At 38.9% G+C, this 17760-nt stretch overlaps 1 protein-coding gene across 2 annotated transcripts in view; it reads left to right on the top strand.

The window, feature by feature from the left end:
• Positions 1-17760, top strand: part of TMOD3 (tropomodulin 3) — an 83957-nt gene that overhangs the window by 21294 nt on the left and 44903 nt on the right. For both annotated transcript variants that reach the window (XM_025993247.2, XM_072738552.1), the window contains exon 2: positions 12792-12992. In XM_025993247.2, coding sequence (XP_025849032.1) covers positions 12867-12992 — 126 coding nt within the window. In that variant the 5' untranslated portion in view covers positions 12792-12866. The remainder of the gene's footprint in view (positions 1-12791; positions 12993-17760) is intronic.

The following is a 17760-nucleotide window of genomic DNA, read 5'->3' on the forward strand; positions in this document are numbered from 1 at the left end:
ATTTTAGATGTTTTAAATGTTAAAATCTCCAAGTGGAGTTAACTTCCTTTAAAATTGTTTCCAGATTAATTCTGAAGTCAGGTTCAAACAAAAAAGAAAATGTAATGTTGATTTGAATTTCTTTTTAACCAAAGCAAATTGAAGCAGATACTTATGAAATTATTGGGTGGTGAGCTATAATCCAGTTCAAATTATTGGGTGGATATTTGGGGGATATTTTGATCCTACCTACTATTATCTACTGTGTATCAACATTAAAATATTTTTATTTAAAAATTAACGTATGTAATGGTTAAAATTTTTCTTTAGCAGGAAAAGATAATGAGACTATCAGCAGTATCTGAAACAAGAAGACAAAGCTAAATAATACTGTGATAAGGGAAAGCTGTGCTGCTAGGTATAGTCTAAGCAGAGGAGACTACAATTTTTTATATAGGGTTTTTGGAAAATGTGGAATTCTAGGACTAGCAAACTTTTCCAAGGCCAAAATGACATCATCTGTAGAAGCATGATTATTCGGGTGAGTCTGTTTGGTTGGCACTGAGGAGTTTACTGGAGTGATTCTATTCCTGATTGGCTGACTTCAGAAGTGAGACGCTGACAGTGATTGATTGGCTTGCTAAGGCAAATCCTTGGTTTTGGTTTTAGGGTTTTTTGATGACTACTTATTATCATGGCTACAGAAAAATCAGTCTTTTCTATGTTTATGGGAACTTTAGTACCCAACATCAAATGCATGTAATTACTTGCACAAAGCAAGTGTATATTTAATTTGGGGGGGGGGGTATAACTTAGAGTAATGGAAGAAAATTTCAAGTGGACAGCTTAATAAATTGTATATACTTGTGTAATTATCACCCAGTTTAAGATATAACACATTTTTATGACTTCAGAGTGTTCTCTAAATTTCCATGCTTAATCAGTTCCCCTCAATAGCTATTCTGATTTCCATCCCCATGATTAGTTTTGCCTGTTTTTAAATTCCATATACGTAAAAGCACATAGTATGTATTTCATGTGTAGTTTTTTATATTCCTTTCAACATAATATGTGTGAGGTTCATTCATGTTCTTACATGTCCAGAAATTTATGAGTGTTCTATTTTATGACTATACCATAATTCATTTGTGTATTCTCCTGGCAATGGACATTTACATCATTTCTAGTTTGGGATACTATGAATATCCCCATTAAACATTTTTTAAAAAGGTTTTATTCATTTATTCATGAGAGACAAAGAGAGAGAGAGAGAGAGAAGCAGGCTCCATGCAGGGAGCCCGACGTGGGACTCAATCCCTGGACTCCAGGATCACACCCTGGGCCAAAGGCAGGCTCCAAACTGCTGAGCCACCCAGGGATTCCCCCCCATTAAACACTTTTGTACATCTTATTAACACACTAACATCTCTTGGGCATATGCAATTGCTGTGTTATTATGGTACAAGTGTGTTTATTTCTAGTAGATACTGCCAAACTCCTCTCAAAAGTGTTGAATCATTTTGTATTCCACTAGCAATTTATGAGAGTTTCAGTTGCTTCACACCCTTGTCACCACTTGGTATTGTCATCATTTTATAATTAGTCATACTGGGTTTATATATTTATTTTTTAAAAGGCAAATTTTGAGGGCATCTGGCTGGCTCAGTTGGAGAAGTGTGGGACTCTTGATCTTGAGGTCATGAGTTTGAGCCCCACATTGGATGTAGAAATTACTTAAATAAATAAAACTTTTACAGGAGGGCAAATTTTGAAAAAAACAAACCTAAGCCTACCAGCTTAACATGAAAAACTTAAAGAATATGGAATGAGTTGTATTAATTGAGGGTTAAGTTTCCTATCAATTCTTAGTGTAAAAAAGAAATAAGCATATCTTGATTTTTTTTTTTCCTTAAATAGCTTCCTAATTTAGAAAGATCTGATCTGGGGACACCCCAGGTGGCTCAGCGGTTTAGCGCCACCATCAGCCCAGGGCATGATCCTGGAGACCTGGGATCAAGTCCCACATCGGGCTCCCTGCGTGGAGCCTGCTTCTCCCTCTGCCTGTGTCTCTGCCCCTCTCTCTCTCTTGGTCTCTCATAAGTAAATAAACAAAATCTTAAAAAAAAAAAAAAAAAAGAACTGATCTAGGAAGAATCATCCTAAAACAAAGTTACTGTCATATGAAATTAAGAGGTTAGTATTCCAATAATCTTGAATGATTCCAGGTTAGTTTATATGACTTATAAGTTTACCATTAGCATTGAAATTAATTATACTGGCTATTTTTTAGCACTTAGCATGTGCCACAGTCTATTCTCTGTTGAGGATTCAGGAGTGAACAAAACAAAGGCTTTGCTTGAATATAATTTAGATTTTAGTGACAGAATACAGATAATAAATACATAATGTCAGATAATGATATAGAGGGAAATATGGGATAAGAAGAGATTGCCTAGAGCAGCACTGGGGGAGGGGCACCTGTGGTGTTTTTGTTTTATGTTTAATAAACAGAAGTCTTCTCTAATCAGTAGTCATTTAAGCAGAGACCTTAAGGAAGTGAGAGAGCAAGTTATTTAGCTGTGTTAGGGAAGAGTGTGCCAGGCAGAGGAACATTAAGGGCAAAGGCCCTAAGGCAAGCGTGTGCCCAATTTATTGGAGGAAGAGCAAGAATATCAAATGCTTTGAGCAAGGGTAGAAAGGTTAGAAATGAGTTGGGGCTTGCAGGGAGATCATGTAGGGCTTTGTGGACCATTTGGCTTTTATTCTGATTGAGATGAGATGCCCGTAGAAGATTGTGAACGTGGAGTTAATGCAGTCTGACTAGTTATGTTCACACAGAAACCTGTACATGATTGTTCACTGATGCTTTATTTTTAATAGTCAAGAGCTGGAATTCATTCCCAACACTTTTTGACGTCTGAATGGTTTTACTGCAGTACATACATACCGTGGAGTACAATAAAAAAGAATAAACTACTGATGCCGCAACTTGGATGAATCTCTAGAGATTTATGTTTAATGATATGTCAGTTTTTGATGGTTGCATATTGTATGATTCTATGTATATGACAATTTTGAAACAACAAAATTTTAGAAATAGAGGGCAGGGGATCCCTGGGTGGCTCAGTGGTTTAGCGCCTGCCTTCAGCCCAGGGTGTGATCCTGAAGTCTGGGGATCGAGTCACGCATCGGACTCCCTGCATGGAGCCTACTTCTCCCTCTGCCTGTGTCTCTGCCTCTCTCTTTCTCTGTCTCTCATGAATAAATAAATAAAGTTAAAAAAAAAAAGAGGACTGATCAATAGTTGGTCAGGGGTTAGAGAAGGAGGCAGGTGTGGTTATAAAACGGCAACACGAGGACTCCTTGTATCTTGACTGTGGTGGTGGGTATACAAACCTATGGGGTGATAAAATTGTATATGCACCCTCACCGCCATGAGTACCAGTAAAACTGGGGACATCAGAATAAGATCAGCAGACTATATATAAACATCAGTTTGCTCATTGTGGTATACTATAGTTTTGCAAAATGTTACCACTGAGGGAAGGTGGACAGAGTATACAAGGGATCCCTCTGTATTATTTCTTACATATGAATATATAATTATCTCAATAAAAACTTCAGTTAAAAAGAACAAGATTGTTCTGCACCTTTGCAGAAGATAGACTAGTCTATGTAGACTGTATGGGTGTTAGAGTGGGATTGTGGTCCCCAGTTAGGAGGCATGTAAGCAATGATGATGACTTGAACCTTGGTCGAAGCAGTGGAGGTAGTATGACATGATGTTTTAAAGTTAGAGCCAACAAGATTTGCTTGATGAATTAGATGTGGCATGTGAGAGTAGTCAAAGTGAACACTAAGATTTTTGGCCCAACCAACTAAAAGAATGGAGTTTATTTATTAAACAGTGAAAAATATAGTAAGAGCAGGTACAGGGAAGAAAATTAGGAGTATTTCTAAGTCTGGCATTCAGAAGAGGTCCAGATTGAAGATATTAATTCAAGAACTATCAATAATGAAGTCACCTGGGTAGTGAGTGTAGAAAGAAGCTGTCTGAAGAATTCAGTCCTGGGGATACTCCAACACTTACAGATGAGGAAAATGAGGAGGAACCAGTAGAGGAGAATGAGATGGGACAGCCAAAGAGGTAAAGGGCGACCAAGAGAAAACAGCATCCCCAAGACTGACTGAGGATGAAAGGAGTGATCTGTTGTCAGATGCTGATAGGGCTCATAAGATGAGGGATAAGAATGGACTGTTGGATTTGGAATTGTGCAGATGATTGCTAGCCAGATCAGTTTGGGTGGAGTGAGTGTTGAGGACAAAAGCTAGGTTGGAGAAGTTTTGAGAGAATAAGAGGGAGAGGACTAGGGATACTGAATTTTTCTTTCACGGAATTTTTTTTCTTTTTAAGATTTTATTTATTAGAGAAAGCAGAAGTGAGGGGAGAGACAGAGGGAGAAGCAGATTTCCTGCTGAGCAGGGAGCTCAGTGCAGAGCTCAGTCTCAGAACTCTGGGACCATGAGCTGAAGGCAGATGCTTAACTGATTGAGCCACCGAGGTGCCCCAAGGAGTTTTCTATAAAGAGGAACCAAGAAGTAAGGCAGTATCTGGAGGTGGATATGAAGTCAAAGGAAAGGTTGTTTTTAATTTGGGGGATATATTACAGTCTGTATGCTCATGGGCATGATCCGGTAAAGAAAGGTCACAGTTACTGGAGTAGTCATGTATAAAGGAGAAAGGGTGGGATGTGGTCACAAGAGGTGAGACTGGCTTTAGGTAAGAGTATAAACAGTTCATCTATAGAAACAAAAGTCCACCTGGGTGGCTCATTTGGTTAGACATCTATCTTCAGCTCAGGTCATGGTTCCAGGGTCCTGGGATCGAGCCCCACATCTGGTTCCCTGGTTGGTGAGGAGTCTGCTTCTCCCTCTCCCTTCCCATCCCCATGTTCTTTCTGTCTCTCTCTCTCTCTCAAATAAATCTTAAAAAAGGGGGGGGGGCAGCAAAAAGGAAGGTAGAGTATACGGGTATAGATGTATACCTGTAGGCTGGTAGGTGTATCAGTGGCAACTTAGATGTCCTTTTATGATTGTGTCTATAATCTCAGTAAAATATTAAGATTAGGTCTTTGAGCAGTAAGAAATATTAAGGGTTTGAGGAAGAAGAAGAGGCAAAATAGTTATATAAGAGAGTGAGGGGGAGAGTGACTGAGCTAGGGACATGCCATAGGATTACGAGGCAGCACTCTTGGATATTAAGGGTAATCAATTTTACGGCCATTCAGTATGTGTGTTTTTCTCCCACTTGATCTGTCATCCTGGTGCAGGGGAGGAATAGGAAGAAAGTTTTAACCAGGGTCGAGGTTTTGACAGAGGACTTCAGAGACAGAGGATCAAAGTTGTTGAGAGTAGTGGAGTGGTACAATTATTGATAATGATAAAGACTAGGTTACCACCATGGGAAGGTAGGTCTGAGGTAGGGCGGAGGACTGGACTATCAGAAGAGAGAAAGTCAAGGAATTCAGGGACTAAGTTGAAGGGTAGCTGTGTAGATCTTAAAATCACTATGATCACTGGGTGCCAGATTCATGACCATCTCTTTAAGCAGTTTGACTCTAAGTCTGGAAAATATTGGAAAGAAAATAAGTTAGTGATTGTGTAGTATTTTTTTTTTAAATCATGACAAATTATTTTCTGGTTTCACTTTTTAGATTTAGCGCTTTGTAAAAGATAATACCAGAAATGGTATTAACAAAGACACGTGGGATCCCTGGGTGGCTTAGCGGTTTAGCCCTTGCCTTTGGCCCAGGGCGTGGTCCTGGAGTCCCTGGATTGAGTCCCGCATCAGGCTCCCTGCGTGGGGCCTGCTTCTCCCTCTGCCTGTGCCTCTCTCTCTCTCTCTGTTTCTCTCATGAATAAATAAAAAATTTTTTAAAAAAACAAAAAACAAAGACACGTGCTTTAGTTTAGCATACGAATATATTAAAGGCCATAGCCAGCCATTGTTGTAATTAGTAATTTGCAGTTGGTTTATTTACTTTATTTGATTAGTTCATTGCTTATTATTATTCAAAAATTTGTCCAAAAATTGTTCAAAAATTCGTTCAATAGTCACATTAGAATAGTTCACAGTAAAAAAAAAAAAATAGTTCACAGTGTGGATCTCAAAATCATTATGAAAATATTAACCAAGAGGGGCATCTGGGTGTTATAGTCGGTTAACCATCCAACTCTTGGTTTTGACTCAGGTAGTGATCTCAGGGTCATGAGATTGAGCCCCTCATCAGGCTCTGTGCTGAGCATGGAGTCTGCTTTGGATTCTCTCTTCCTCTACCTCTGCCTCTTCTGCCTGTGTGTGCCCTCTCTCCCTCTGTCTCAAATAAATCTTTAAAAAAAAAAAGAATAACCAAGAAACTTCTTTTAAGAAACAGACTGAGAGGGGATCCCTGGGTGGCGCAGCGGTTTGGTGCCTGCCTTTGGCCCAGGGCGCGATCCTGGAGACTCGGGATCGAATCCCACGTCAGGCTCCCGGTGCATGGAGCCTGCTTCTCCCTCTGCCTATGTCTCTGCCTCTCTCTCTCTCTCACTGTGTGCCTATCATAAATAAAATAAAAAAAAAAGAAAAAAAAGAAACAGACTGAGAAATAGAGGTGCCCTCGGCCATATTAAACTATTCAGAAAAAAATAGGTATGGAACAAAAAGATAAAACTAAATATTAACTGAAACTAACATTGGAGTCGTCCCTTAGTGTATCTCTTGTCCTTACCCCTTAAAACTAATCTGTGAACAAGTCCTTTTAGTTTTGCTTCCAAATTATGCCACACATGTATCCACTTCTTTGCATCTCCACTGCTACAATCCTACAACCATTGTTTCTCACCTAGATAGCAGAGTTCTAGACTGGGAGAGCTGCTAGGGACCTTTTGGTCCTAGCTCAAAAGTCACCTTTCAGAACAGTCTTTCTGAATCACTTAAAGTAACCTTCTTGACACTCATCTCCCCATAGCATTGTCCTGGGTTTTTTCTTTATAATATTTATTGCTATCTGACATTATCTTGTTCTTTTGTTGTTTTTTGTCTGTATGCCACTTTCAAAATAAGTTAGAGCAAGGAACTGGTCTGTTGTATACAGTATATGCGTGTTGTTTGGAACAAGTCAATTCCTTCAAAATTGTTGAATGAACAGCAAATATGTTGGAAAACAAATACTCATCCAAGATCTCGAGAGAAAATTTCTAAACTGGTATATCAGCTTGGTTCAGTACCCAAGGGTCCTAGGAGAAGCCATTGAGGAAAAGACACACAGTCTTGAGCCTAGTACATCTGAAGAGTGAGGCGTGGTGCTTCCTGAGGAGGAAACTCATTTCTTTACCCAAAAGAAAATCAATTTTTCATTAGGGTTTATGTTTAACTCCAGAGCTCTGGTGACTGACCATCAGATGTGTTTTGTTTTAACTGGAGAAGATTAGACATTGGAGAACTGAATATCAAGCCAAAATGGGTTGACAGTGAGGGAAGAGAGGTGAGTGATGTAAAAAACGTACAGGATTAATTACATTAATTATCAAAGACTAATTATCAGTGCTTTTTAAATTGTGATAAGGGGAATAGAGGTAGGGAGCAAGACGGACACTAGATATATCTGGGGGAGGAAGAGGGAACTACCAAAAAAGGGAAGACTGATATATGATCCAATACAATCACATTTGGCTCAACTACCTACCACCAGGTACAATGTGCCTGGTGATGGCAACCCAGTAAGGAATGAGGTATAGGAGGGAATGTCTGCTCTTCAGGGGCTCTCAGAGTCTATCTAGCAAGGAAGACAAATGAATGATGAATTCTAATATGATGTTATTGTTGGTTTGACACGAGATAGGTATCTTTAGGAGTGGCCAGCCAGCCAATCTATGCTTAGGATTTCACATGGTGGTCCTCAGCTTTGCCTTTGTAGAGACCTGATCTCAATCTACCAGCAGATGCCTAATCTCTTAAAAAGTGGCCCATACTAACCACATTCATAAAAGAGTGGTACATAAGCCAAAATATCAGTTTATTAATTTACAGTGAGGAAAACTATGCAAATAGCCAAGTTTTAATGAGATTACTTGGTGAGCATGGAGAAGAATAAAGGGAAGTAATTGGGTGATGTAAGTGTTGAATGACATTAGGCTTTGGTGGCCTGATGCTTTTTCTCCATACCAGGACTGTAATTCGATGGGAGCCAGCCAGTCACATCTGCTGGTCAGGACACCATGCCTCCCTTGTGTTTAATGAACATGGCCAGATCTTGCTTGATGACCCCCATTTTCTTACATCTGCATGCTTACTACCTGTTTTAATTACAATGCCATCATTCAGTCGTACTGTATTCTATCCGCTTCTTTGGGAAACAATCTCTTACCATAGTATGTTGATAAATATCAGTTATACCCTTAAGTTTTGAAGATACTTAGGTGTAATTTGTGGTTTTAATGGAGGTATATGTAAGGATAATGGCAAAATAAGTAAGAAAACCATTAAGACCAACATTTAGCTAATAGCTAACCTGTTAGCAAGGATGAGCAACAATGAATCGTCATGTACTGAATCTTCTAGGAATATAAATTGATACAACCACTTCAAAAATAAACATACCTAGTAAAGTTGAGTATTCCATATTGTTTCCCTAGCAATTCCATTCCTAGGTTTCAATAACTTGGAGAAACTCTTGTACATGTATACCAAGAAATAGATAACAAGATTGTTTATAGCAGAAAAATAGAGGGGAGAGACTACAAGTTCAGTCAAATGTTCATTTATACCATGAAATACTATGCAAAAATGAAAATGAAAGAAGTACAGCTCTAAGCATGAACTCAAAACAAGGTTGAGTGAAAAAAGCAAGTCACCAAAAGATACATGCTACATGGAGTCCGTTGGTATACAGTGCTAAAAAAAAACAAACCTTACCTGTTAACAGATATGTACATGTAGTGTAAAATTGTAGAGGAAAGAAAGAGAATGGTTAATTCAAAATGCGGTGCAGTAGCTACTTCTTTGGGGGAAAGTGTGAGTCATTGTAATGTTCTCTTTCTGAAGCAGGGCAGTACATTTGTGAGGGTTCATTTTATTATTCTTTAAGCCATACTATAAACATGATTTGTGTGACAGAGTTTACTCTGAGATAAAGAGCAGTCTGTTGGAGTAAGCTATTTACCCATTCCAAGGACTGTTGTGTTCTAAACCTGTAGAACCTGGGTGATAAAACATTGCCTTCGCCTCTAATATCCCATTCCTTTTATTATTATTATTATTTTAATTGGAGTTCAATTTGCCGACGTATAGCATATCACCCAGTGCTCATCCCGTCAAGTGCCCCGATCCGTGCCCATCACCCAGTCACCCCAACCCCCTGCCCACCTCCCTTTCCACTACCCCTTGTTCCTTCCCCAGAGTTAGGAGTCTCTCATGTTCTGTCTCCCTCTCTGATATTTCCCACTTATTTTCTCTCCTTTCCCCTTTATTCCCTTTCACTATTTTTTATATTCCCCAAATGAATGAGACCATATATAATGTTTGTCCTTCTCCAATTGACTTATTTCACTCAGCATAATACCCTCCAGTTCCATCCACGTTGAAGCAAATGGTGGGTATTTGTCATTTCTAATGGCTGATTTTTCTTTTTTTTTTTTTTAAGATTTTATTTACTTATTTGAGAGACTAAGCAAGAGAGAGAGAGAGAGAAAGAACACAGGAGCAGGGGCAGAGAGGAAGAGGGAGAGGCAGATTCCCTGCTGATCCGGGAGCCTAAAGTGAGGCTTGATCCCAGGACCCCAGGATCATGACTTGAGCCGAAGGTAGACACTTCACTGACTGAGCCACCCAGGTGCCCCTCTCATATTATATTGTCCGTTATAGTACCTTATTAGTAAGATGACTGTTGAATTTATGGCCCATACTGGAACACTTTTGATAGTAAAGGGGAAGAGATGCTCAAAATAATATTTTTTGAAATATTTATTGACTGAGAAATTGGCTTTATTATATACTGTAAACCTCAAAAAGAAATTCTCTCAAACTGCATTTAAAAAAAATGATTGTCTAAGCATTTATTTTATTTTATTTTTTTATTTATGATAGTCACAGAGAGAGAGAGAGAGAGAGAGAGAGAGACATAGGCAGAGGGAGAAGCAGGCTCCATGCACTGGGAGCCCGATGTGGAATTCGATCCTGGGTCTCCAGTATCGCGCCCTGGGCCAAAGGCAGGCGCCAAACCGCTGCGCCACCCAGGGATCTCCTGTCTAAGCATTTAAAAATAGCATAAGCTAAATAATTACTCTTGGTGTGTGTTCATATACTTTTTATCAATTTCTTACCCTTATCTGTCTCAAATACCATATCATTAATATTTTTATGAAGGGGGTATCTCTTCCAAATGTTCTTATTTTTTATTTCTTTCCCCCAAAATTGCCTGCCACCTTCTTTAAAATTGCATTTGATGGTTCATGTATTTGAAAATGCTTACCCCTTCTGTTGAATCTTCAGAGTGTGTTATTTTTAACTGAGAAAGTATACTTTCAAGATACTTAATAAGCTTAGTATCTTAAAGTTGGAAGTATGAAGGGGAGATTTACCAAACTTAGTAATGACAACAATGATAATAATTTGTTAAAAAAAAAATACCCATTAGAAAATCAGGGTAATTGCTAAACCAGATGAGTAAGCTAGACCTGTCTTGGGCAGTTACACAAAATGCCTGCAGTTTATTTTATTTTGTTTGTTTATTTAATTAATTAATTAATTAATTAATTATTTTGCCTGCAGTTTAACATCTGCATCAGCACAGTTCTGTTAATTTGCTTGTTATTGGACCCAGGTGGCTGCTAGGTCACTAGCTGACAAATCCTTGTGGTGAACCTTCCTTTCTTCTTAGGAGATGAAAACACGTAAAAGGATCCATAAACCGTTACTGGTTTGAGGAGGAAAATATATTTGTTTAAATATTAGGTTGGAAAAACTTGGGAGAAAGAGTATTAAAGGAAATATATATCCAGACTTTGAAGTACTGGGTGTTTTACAGAGAAAAATTGAGTCAAATCACTAAGTCAAGGATTATTTCTAATTCACATAAGAACATTTTATTTTTTTATTTTTTAAATAAATTTATTTTTTATTGGTGTTCAATTTGCCAACATACAGAATAACACCCAGTGCTCATCCCATCAAGTGCCCACCTCAGTTCCCACCACCCAGTCACCCCCACCCCCCGCCTCCCTCCCCTTCCACCATCCCTAGTTCATTTCCCAGAGTTCGGAGTCTTCCATGTTCTGTCTCCCTTTCTGATATTTCCCACTTATTTTTTCTCCTTTCCCCCTTTATTCCCTTTTACTATTTTTTATATTCCCCAAATGAATGAGACCATATAATGTTTGTCCTTCTCTGATTGACTTATTTCACTCAGCATAATACCCTCCAGTTCCATCCATGTCAAAGCAAATGATGGGTATTTGTCGTTTCTAATGGCTGAGTAATATTCCATTGTGTACAGAGACCACATCTTCTTTATCCATTCATCTTTCGATGGACACCGAGGCTCCTTCCACAGTTTGGCTATTGTGGACATTGCTGCTATAAACATCGGGGTTCAGGTGTCCCAGCGTTTCATTGCGTCTGTATCTTTGGGGTAAATTCCCAGCAGTGCAATTGCTGGGTCGTAGGGCAGATCTATTTTTAACTCTTTGAGGAACCTCCACACAGTTTTCCAGAGTGGCTGCACCAGTTCACATTCCCACCAACAGTGCAAGAGGGTTCATAGGAACATTTTATGAAACAAATGATCCACATTTATGGCTAAAACTTACAGAAATACTTTATTTTTATTTTGCACATTTTGTGGGATTTATTTGAACTATCTTTTCCTTATGGAACAGTTCTGCTCTACCTGGAAAGAGCCCATTTAGGAAAGATTAACACAGTGAGGAAATGGCAAAGGTCCTGGTAGGGATGCCTGGGTTGCTCAGTAGTTGAGCGTCTGCCTTCAGCTCTGGTCCTGATCCTGGGGTCCTGGGATTGAGTCCTGTATCAGGTGAGCCTGCTTCTCCCTCTGCCTGTGTCTCTCATGAATAAGTAAATAAAATCCTTAAAAAAAGAAAAAATGGTAAAGGTCCTTTCCTATAGTGAGATGCTTGTGACCACCCTTGCCAGTCAGTGGGTAACATATCTCTGCATGGTTTGGAGTATTTTATGGAAACATTTTCAAAAAGCTCTACTTTTTCCCTTAAAAGCACCTTTTCGGAAAAGAATTTTTTGGTGTACATTTTCAAAACCAGTTTTTTCCCCTGTGCCAACCGTCCACTCCTCACTAGCAGAATGTGTTGATATCCCCCTTATTAATATTGAGTCTGAAAATAATGTTCTCCTACACAATTTACAGCAAAAAAAAAAAAAATGTGTCTTAAACGTGCTGCTTAAGCAATGTACTCTGGTAGCAATAATTTGAAAGTCATTGAAGGGAAAATTTTTATTTTGGCACACATGATGAGTTCTTTCCTCCTAAAACTCAGTTACTAGAAATTCTAAATTCTACCAAATGGCTGTTTTCATAGATTGGAATTTTATATTCTCTCCTCCGCGTATTTTCCCAGTTGATTTTTTCACCGATGAAAAATAAAAGGTAAGGATATTGAATGATCCATAGAGGAGGGTAGTATGTGATAGATGGACAAAGAATATATGACAGGTGGAAATTACATTTCATTCCACCTAATGATAGATCTAAGTAGGTGGAGATGACTTAATATTTGAAATGTGTTTGTTCTCTCTATAGCTTTAAGAAAAAGTAGAAATCACTCTTGCCTGTACTGAACAGCAAAAAATTAAGTGACTTCCTGTACTGCAAATCATGGCACTACCATTCCGGAAGGACCTAGAAAAGTACAAGGACCTCGATGAAGATGAGCTCCTCGGGAATCTATCAGAAACAGAGCTGAAACAACTGGAAACTGTTCTGGATGATCTTGACCCTGAGGTAGGTGGTAATGAAGTACGTTTCAAACCGTTTCAAACTAAATAACTTCCTTTTGAGCAGTTAGCTTCTCCTGACTCCTCTGGCACTCCCCGCCCCCTGCGTCTCTCTCTATCCAAATGAACTTTCTGCCTCTTCTCAGTTCCCCCACTTCTGCCTCCAGGCCTCCACTGATATGCCTATTCTGAACTATTTTCACTAACACCCTTATTTTCAAACTTCTGAAATCTTCTGTCCTGTAAGAAATGTTTTCTCTCTGGGCAGGCAGGAACATTTTTGGTGTCATGAAGCAGGTGATTAGCTCTTTGATGTATGTCAACCTCTGTGCCTCTTCAGAACTTCTATACTTTTGTACTGTGTAGAGTGTCTCTAGAAGGTTCTTTGTGACCTTACCTGTTACCTCTCTGAAACATACTGACCAAATGGAATGTTTCTAGTCATTAGTAGACTAGATCTAACTAGATTCCACAATACTGTAGTACATGTGGAGCAGACCTGGATATATGTATATATGTTTTAATTTGCAGAGTGGGTGTTATTTGTCTTATAAATTACACAAAGCTAAGGTAAAGCCCACGTGGCCTGAATTGTTATTCCCTGGTATATATGGTGGGGGGCGGGGGTGGGTAGTGATTGAGGAGAGAACCCAAAAGGTTACGGCTACTTAACCTAAATGTAAGGGTTATTTGCTAGGCTTCTTCTTTTTACAAATGTTTCTTTATGCTGAGACATTGATTTTTAGTGCCTTTTAAGAATTGAGATAGAGTTTGTTTTATAAAATTGTTCTTGTTACTACAACACATTTATTTCCTGCTGGAATGTTTTTGAATTTTTGTTATGAATGATACTCCTTTTCTCAGCACTACTTCAGCACTTGGATAATGTATCTATACCATAGATCAAAACCCTTAACTATAATTGTTATCACAAGGAAAAGTTTGCAGTACTTTTAAGTCTGGGGGATAGTTCAGGATAACTGTACTGTTTTGATCATGCCACAGCAATATCTTCTACAGGCAGTTCAGACCTGTTTGAATCAAGTGGCTGTAGAACTGGCAGGCACTTAAGAGGTCATCTAGCCCAGAGTATCTTACCCTTAACACTGTTGACATTTGGGGCTTGATAATTCTTTGTTTAGGGGTTATCTCCTGTGTGTTTTAAGTAGCATCTTGGTCTCTACTCACTATGTACCAATAGCACATCTCCCTGTTTAAAAGTGTACCTGGAATTTTGTTTTAATTAGCTGTGGTAAGATTACAAACATGGAGAAAGAGTTTATTATATACAGTTCCCAAGAGCAGGAAGCATACAGGGCCACAGAGGAAAAAGTACCTGTCTTGGTCAGGAAGCAGAAGCAAGCAGGAAGAAGTGAGTTTAGCCCACAACCTTTTTTATGGTTTCCAAGAGAAGGAACGGATGAGATAGGGTTGGCAAGTTTGAGCAAGTTTAGGATTGGATACTTAGTAATTTCAGTGGGCTTTGGCCATAGGAGTAGTCTCCAGTTGTCCAGTTACCTGGTTCTGGGTGTTTTATGGCAGCAGGATGGGGCAGGGGGTGGAATATTGACTTGGACTGAGAGCAGTAAAGGAGCTGGTTTGGGGTATGAGCTCTGGATTGGTTGGTTTTCATATGTAGAGCACGCTGTTGGGCAGGGGTAGGGAGAGAGAGTTTTTTGCATTAACAAGGCCCCCAAGATGGCAAAGTGTCATAAAATACAGAAGATGAAAAACTTAATACTTCCTCTCATTAGTCATGACAACCAAGAATGTTTTCCAGACGTTGCCAGTTGTCCCCTAAGGGAGCACCTCGGTTGAGAAACATTTGTCTAGCACCTGTTAGGTGACTTGGCTCAGTTACTACAGCAGGGAAAGAACTGAGAGTGGATCCCTCACTGCCTTGCTGCTCTCTGGTAGAGTCTAGTGATCTTTTTTTTTAAACTGCAGTGAGACCCTTATTAACGCATACACTACGCTAGATGTGTATAAATTGATGGTTTATATTTTCTTATTGGAAAAACCATGGCCTGCTTCTTGTATGGGGAAGCTTTGAGTTCTGGTGTCTGGACATATTTTGCCAACTCCCCAACCCCAGTTGCAACTCCTCCAACCTCAGATGCTGTTTGTTGAGACCAGAAGAACAGTGATATTTATTGATAGCATGCCTCTTTTTGGGTAAAATTTGGGGGAAGAGTGCCAGTGAAAGATGATGTGAGGAAAGAGAACAAGGGTAGTAGCAGCTCCTTCAGGCAGAGAAACACCACTGTAATGTATACAGTCTCAGAAGATAGTAAGAGAAGAACAGATAGAGGTTGTATATAGTTCCTTGTTATATTTTGGAGGACTATTTTACTCTCCTTATGCTTCATTCATTATTTTTATTTGCCAGCTTAGTGCATTTTTTCAAAATATATGTCTCCAAAGACAGACAGCCAGCCTAGGCAAAAGCCATTTTTTCAGTTTCAAGCTTGGAGTATATCATTACAACAAAATTCTACTGTGATGAAGAAACATATACTTTTTTTAGTAGCAGTCATTCTAATGAGCTCTTTACCTGTTTCTTAAGTAATTATGATCTATTAACTTGACTAATGTATACTTCTAATAAAGTATAGTTGTTGATGGGATTATAGCCTCTAAAGCCAGATACCCATCATTTATTATGTGTTCAAAAACTGTATTTAAGGAGTCTGGATTACAGCTAACATATCACTTAAAACTTAAATGTTTTACATGGGCTTCAGCATGCAGGTGGAATAGTGCAACTCCATCATTACCACCATGAAAGAGCAGTTTACGCTATTAATGGTGATGGAAAGTAATTTTAATTCATTCACCTCAATGAGCATTTTCCTTTAAAAGTATCCCCAAAACTTTATTCAGTAAATATTTGGGGGGGCAAACAATAGATTCTGATACTATACCAGGCTTGAGAATACAAGAGTAAGCAAAACAACTGTGGTCTTTGCCCTCACGATGCAGGCTAGTGGGAGTAGGGGGAGGTAGGCATTAATCAAATAATCATGCCATATTAATATAAGAGTATATAATGGGAGGTCTTGGGGGAAATGGAGCGGCAGTCTTAAAAATGAGTAGCCAGGGGCACCTGATTGGCTTAGTCAATTAAGAGTCTGCCTTCCGTTCAGGTCATGACCCCAGGGTCCTGGGATTGAGCCCTGAGTTAGGCACCCTGCTCAATGAGGGGCCTGCATCTCCCTCTCCCTCTGACCCTCCCTATTGCTGGTGTTCTTGCTCTTTCACTCTCCCAAATGAATAAATAAAAAAATCTTAACAAAATGAATAAAAAATGATGGACAAAAAGTGTTTCTAGAGAAGGCCTCTGGTAGAAGGAAGTGTGTGGCAAGCACAAGAGAAGAATGAGGGCTGGTGTGACTAAAATGGGGTGGGTGTGTCAGGTGAGGCTAACAGATCAGGGAGTGGGAGTGAGGGATGAGGAGTATAAGACAACTGATCTAGGGAGACCAGTTGAGAAGCTAATGTGATATTCGATGCCAGCTTGATCATAGCTTGAACAACAGTAATGGTGTTAGAAACAGAAGAAAACAGATGAATGAGTTTTTTGGGAAGTAAAAATGGGTAGGACTTGATGGTTCATTGGGAATGTATTCTTCATGTGTAGCTCTCTATTTAAAGTTGGTAGGTAGAAATCTTATTATGTTTCTGTAGACAGTTTTGTGTTATAAATACACTCTTAGTGCAGGGTTAAGAACAGACCTTTGTGTTTCATATTTATAGGTGAGCTTTCTGTGTAATGCATACCATCACATGAGGAGAATACAAAGGTGAATTTTATGAAAATTACGGTTCTCAGCAAATAGCCACAGTTGAAGTGCTGTATTTTCTAGTTATAAAATGTATATTCCCTATTATTATCTATATAAGATCTCCCTTTATAATGAAAATTATATGGGAGATTCAGCATTATTGCCAACTTTGGGATGTGCTGCAAAAGAAGGCTGGCCCTTTTGTGTGACTTCTCAGGCTGCCTTCCATTTCCAAAGCAAAGGAATATCTAGGAATAGTGAGACAAAGCAATATCACCACTTTGCCTTCTGACAAGCAAAAGGATGGAGCTCATGTTGTCTCATCACTGCTTGTTATTCCTGGACTTGGTGAAAATTCAGAAAATTCTCTTGTAAGAGACAACTGTAATCCATTGCCTCCCACCCTTTCCCCACTCTCAGTCCCTCCAGGCACTCAAAAAGACTACCTACAAAAAAAAAAAAAAAAAGACTACCTACATGAAAACCCAGGGACATAGCTCTTGCTTTGAGTACCTCTGGTGTGCCTTTGTGCATGACTAGCAGTGACAGTGGTTGCTGCAAATACATCCTAGTACTGATGTGGACATACTTACATAAAGAAGTTGAACCTTTTGTGTTTAAACACAAACAAGTGAACATTAATGTCCTGATATCTTACTGTACAACATACATGTTTTTATATTAAAAGGTCTTTACCGTGAAATAGAAATCATTATAAAAGAATACAACGTGTATCATTTAAAATTCTTTTGTAATAGAATTATTTTCTGTATATGCATTTATGTTTAGCAGCTATTAATCATTAAGAAAACCTTTTTATGACCATCTAGGACATTTAAAAAGTAAATGTATTCTTCTAGTAGAATACTTTCTGAAGAATACAGGTATGTGCTTATTTTAAAAATGAGTGAATTCTGCGTAATAAAGAAAAACTGTGTGTGGAACACTTTTACATTGCTACCCTAAAATCCTCTAATGAAGTGTTGTATG

Source organism: Vulpes vulpes, chromosome 15, assembly GCF_048418805.1.
Source record: "Vulpes vulpes isolate BD-2025 chromosome 15, VulVul3, whole genome shotgun sequence".
Lineage (NCBI taxonomy): Eukaryota > Metazoa > Chordata > Mammalia > Carnivora > Canidae > Vulpes > Vulpes vulpes.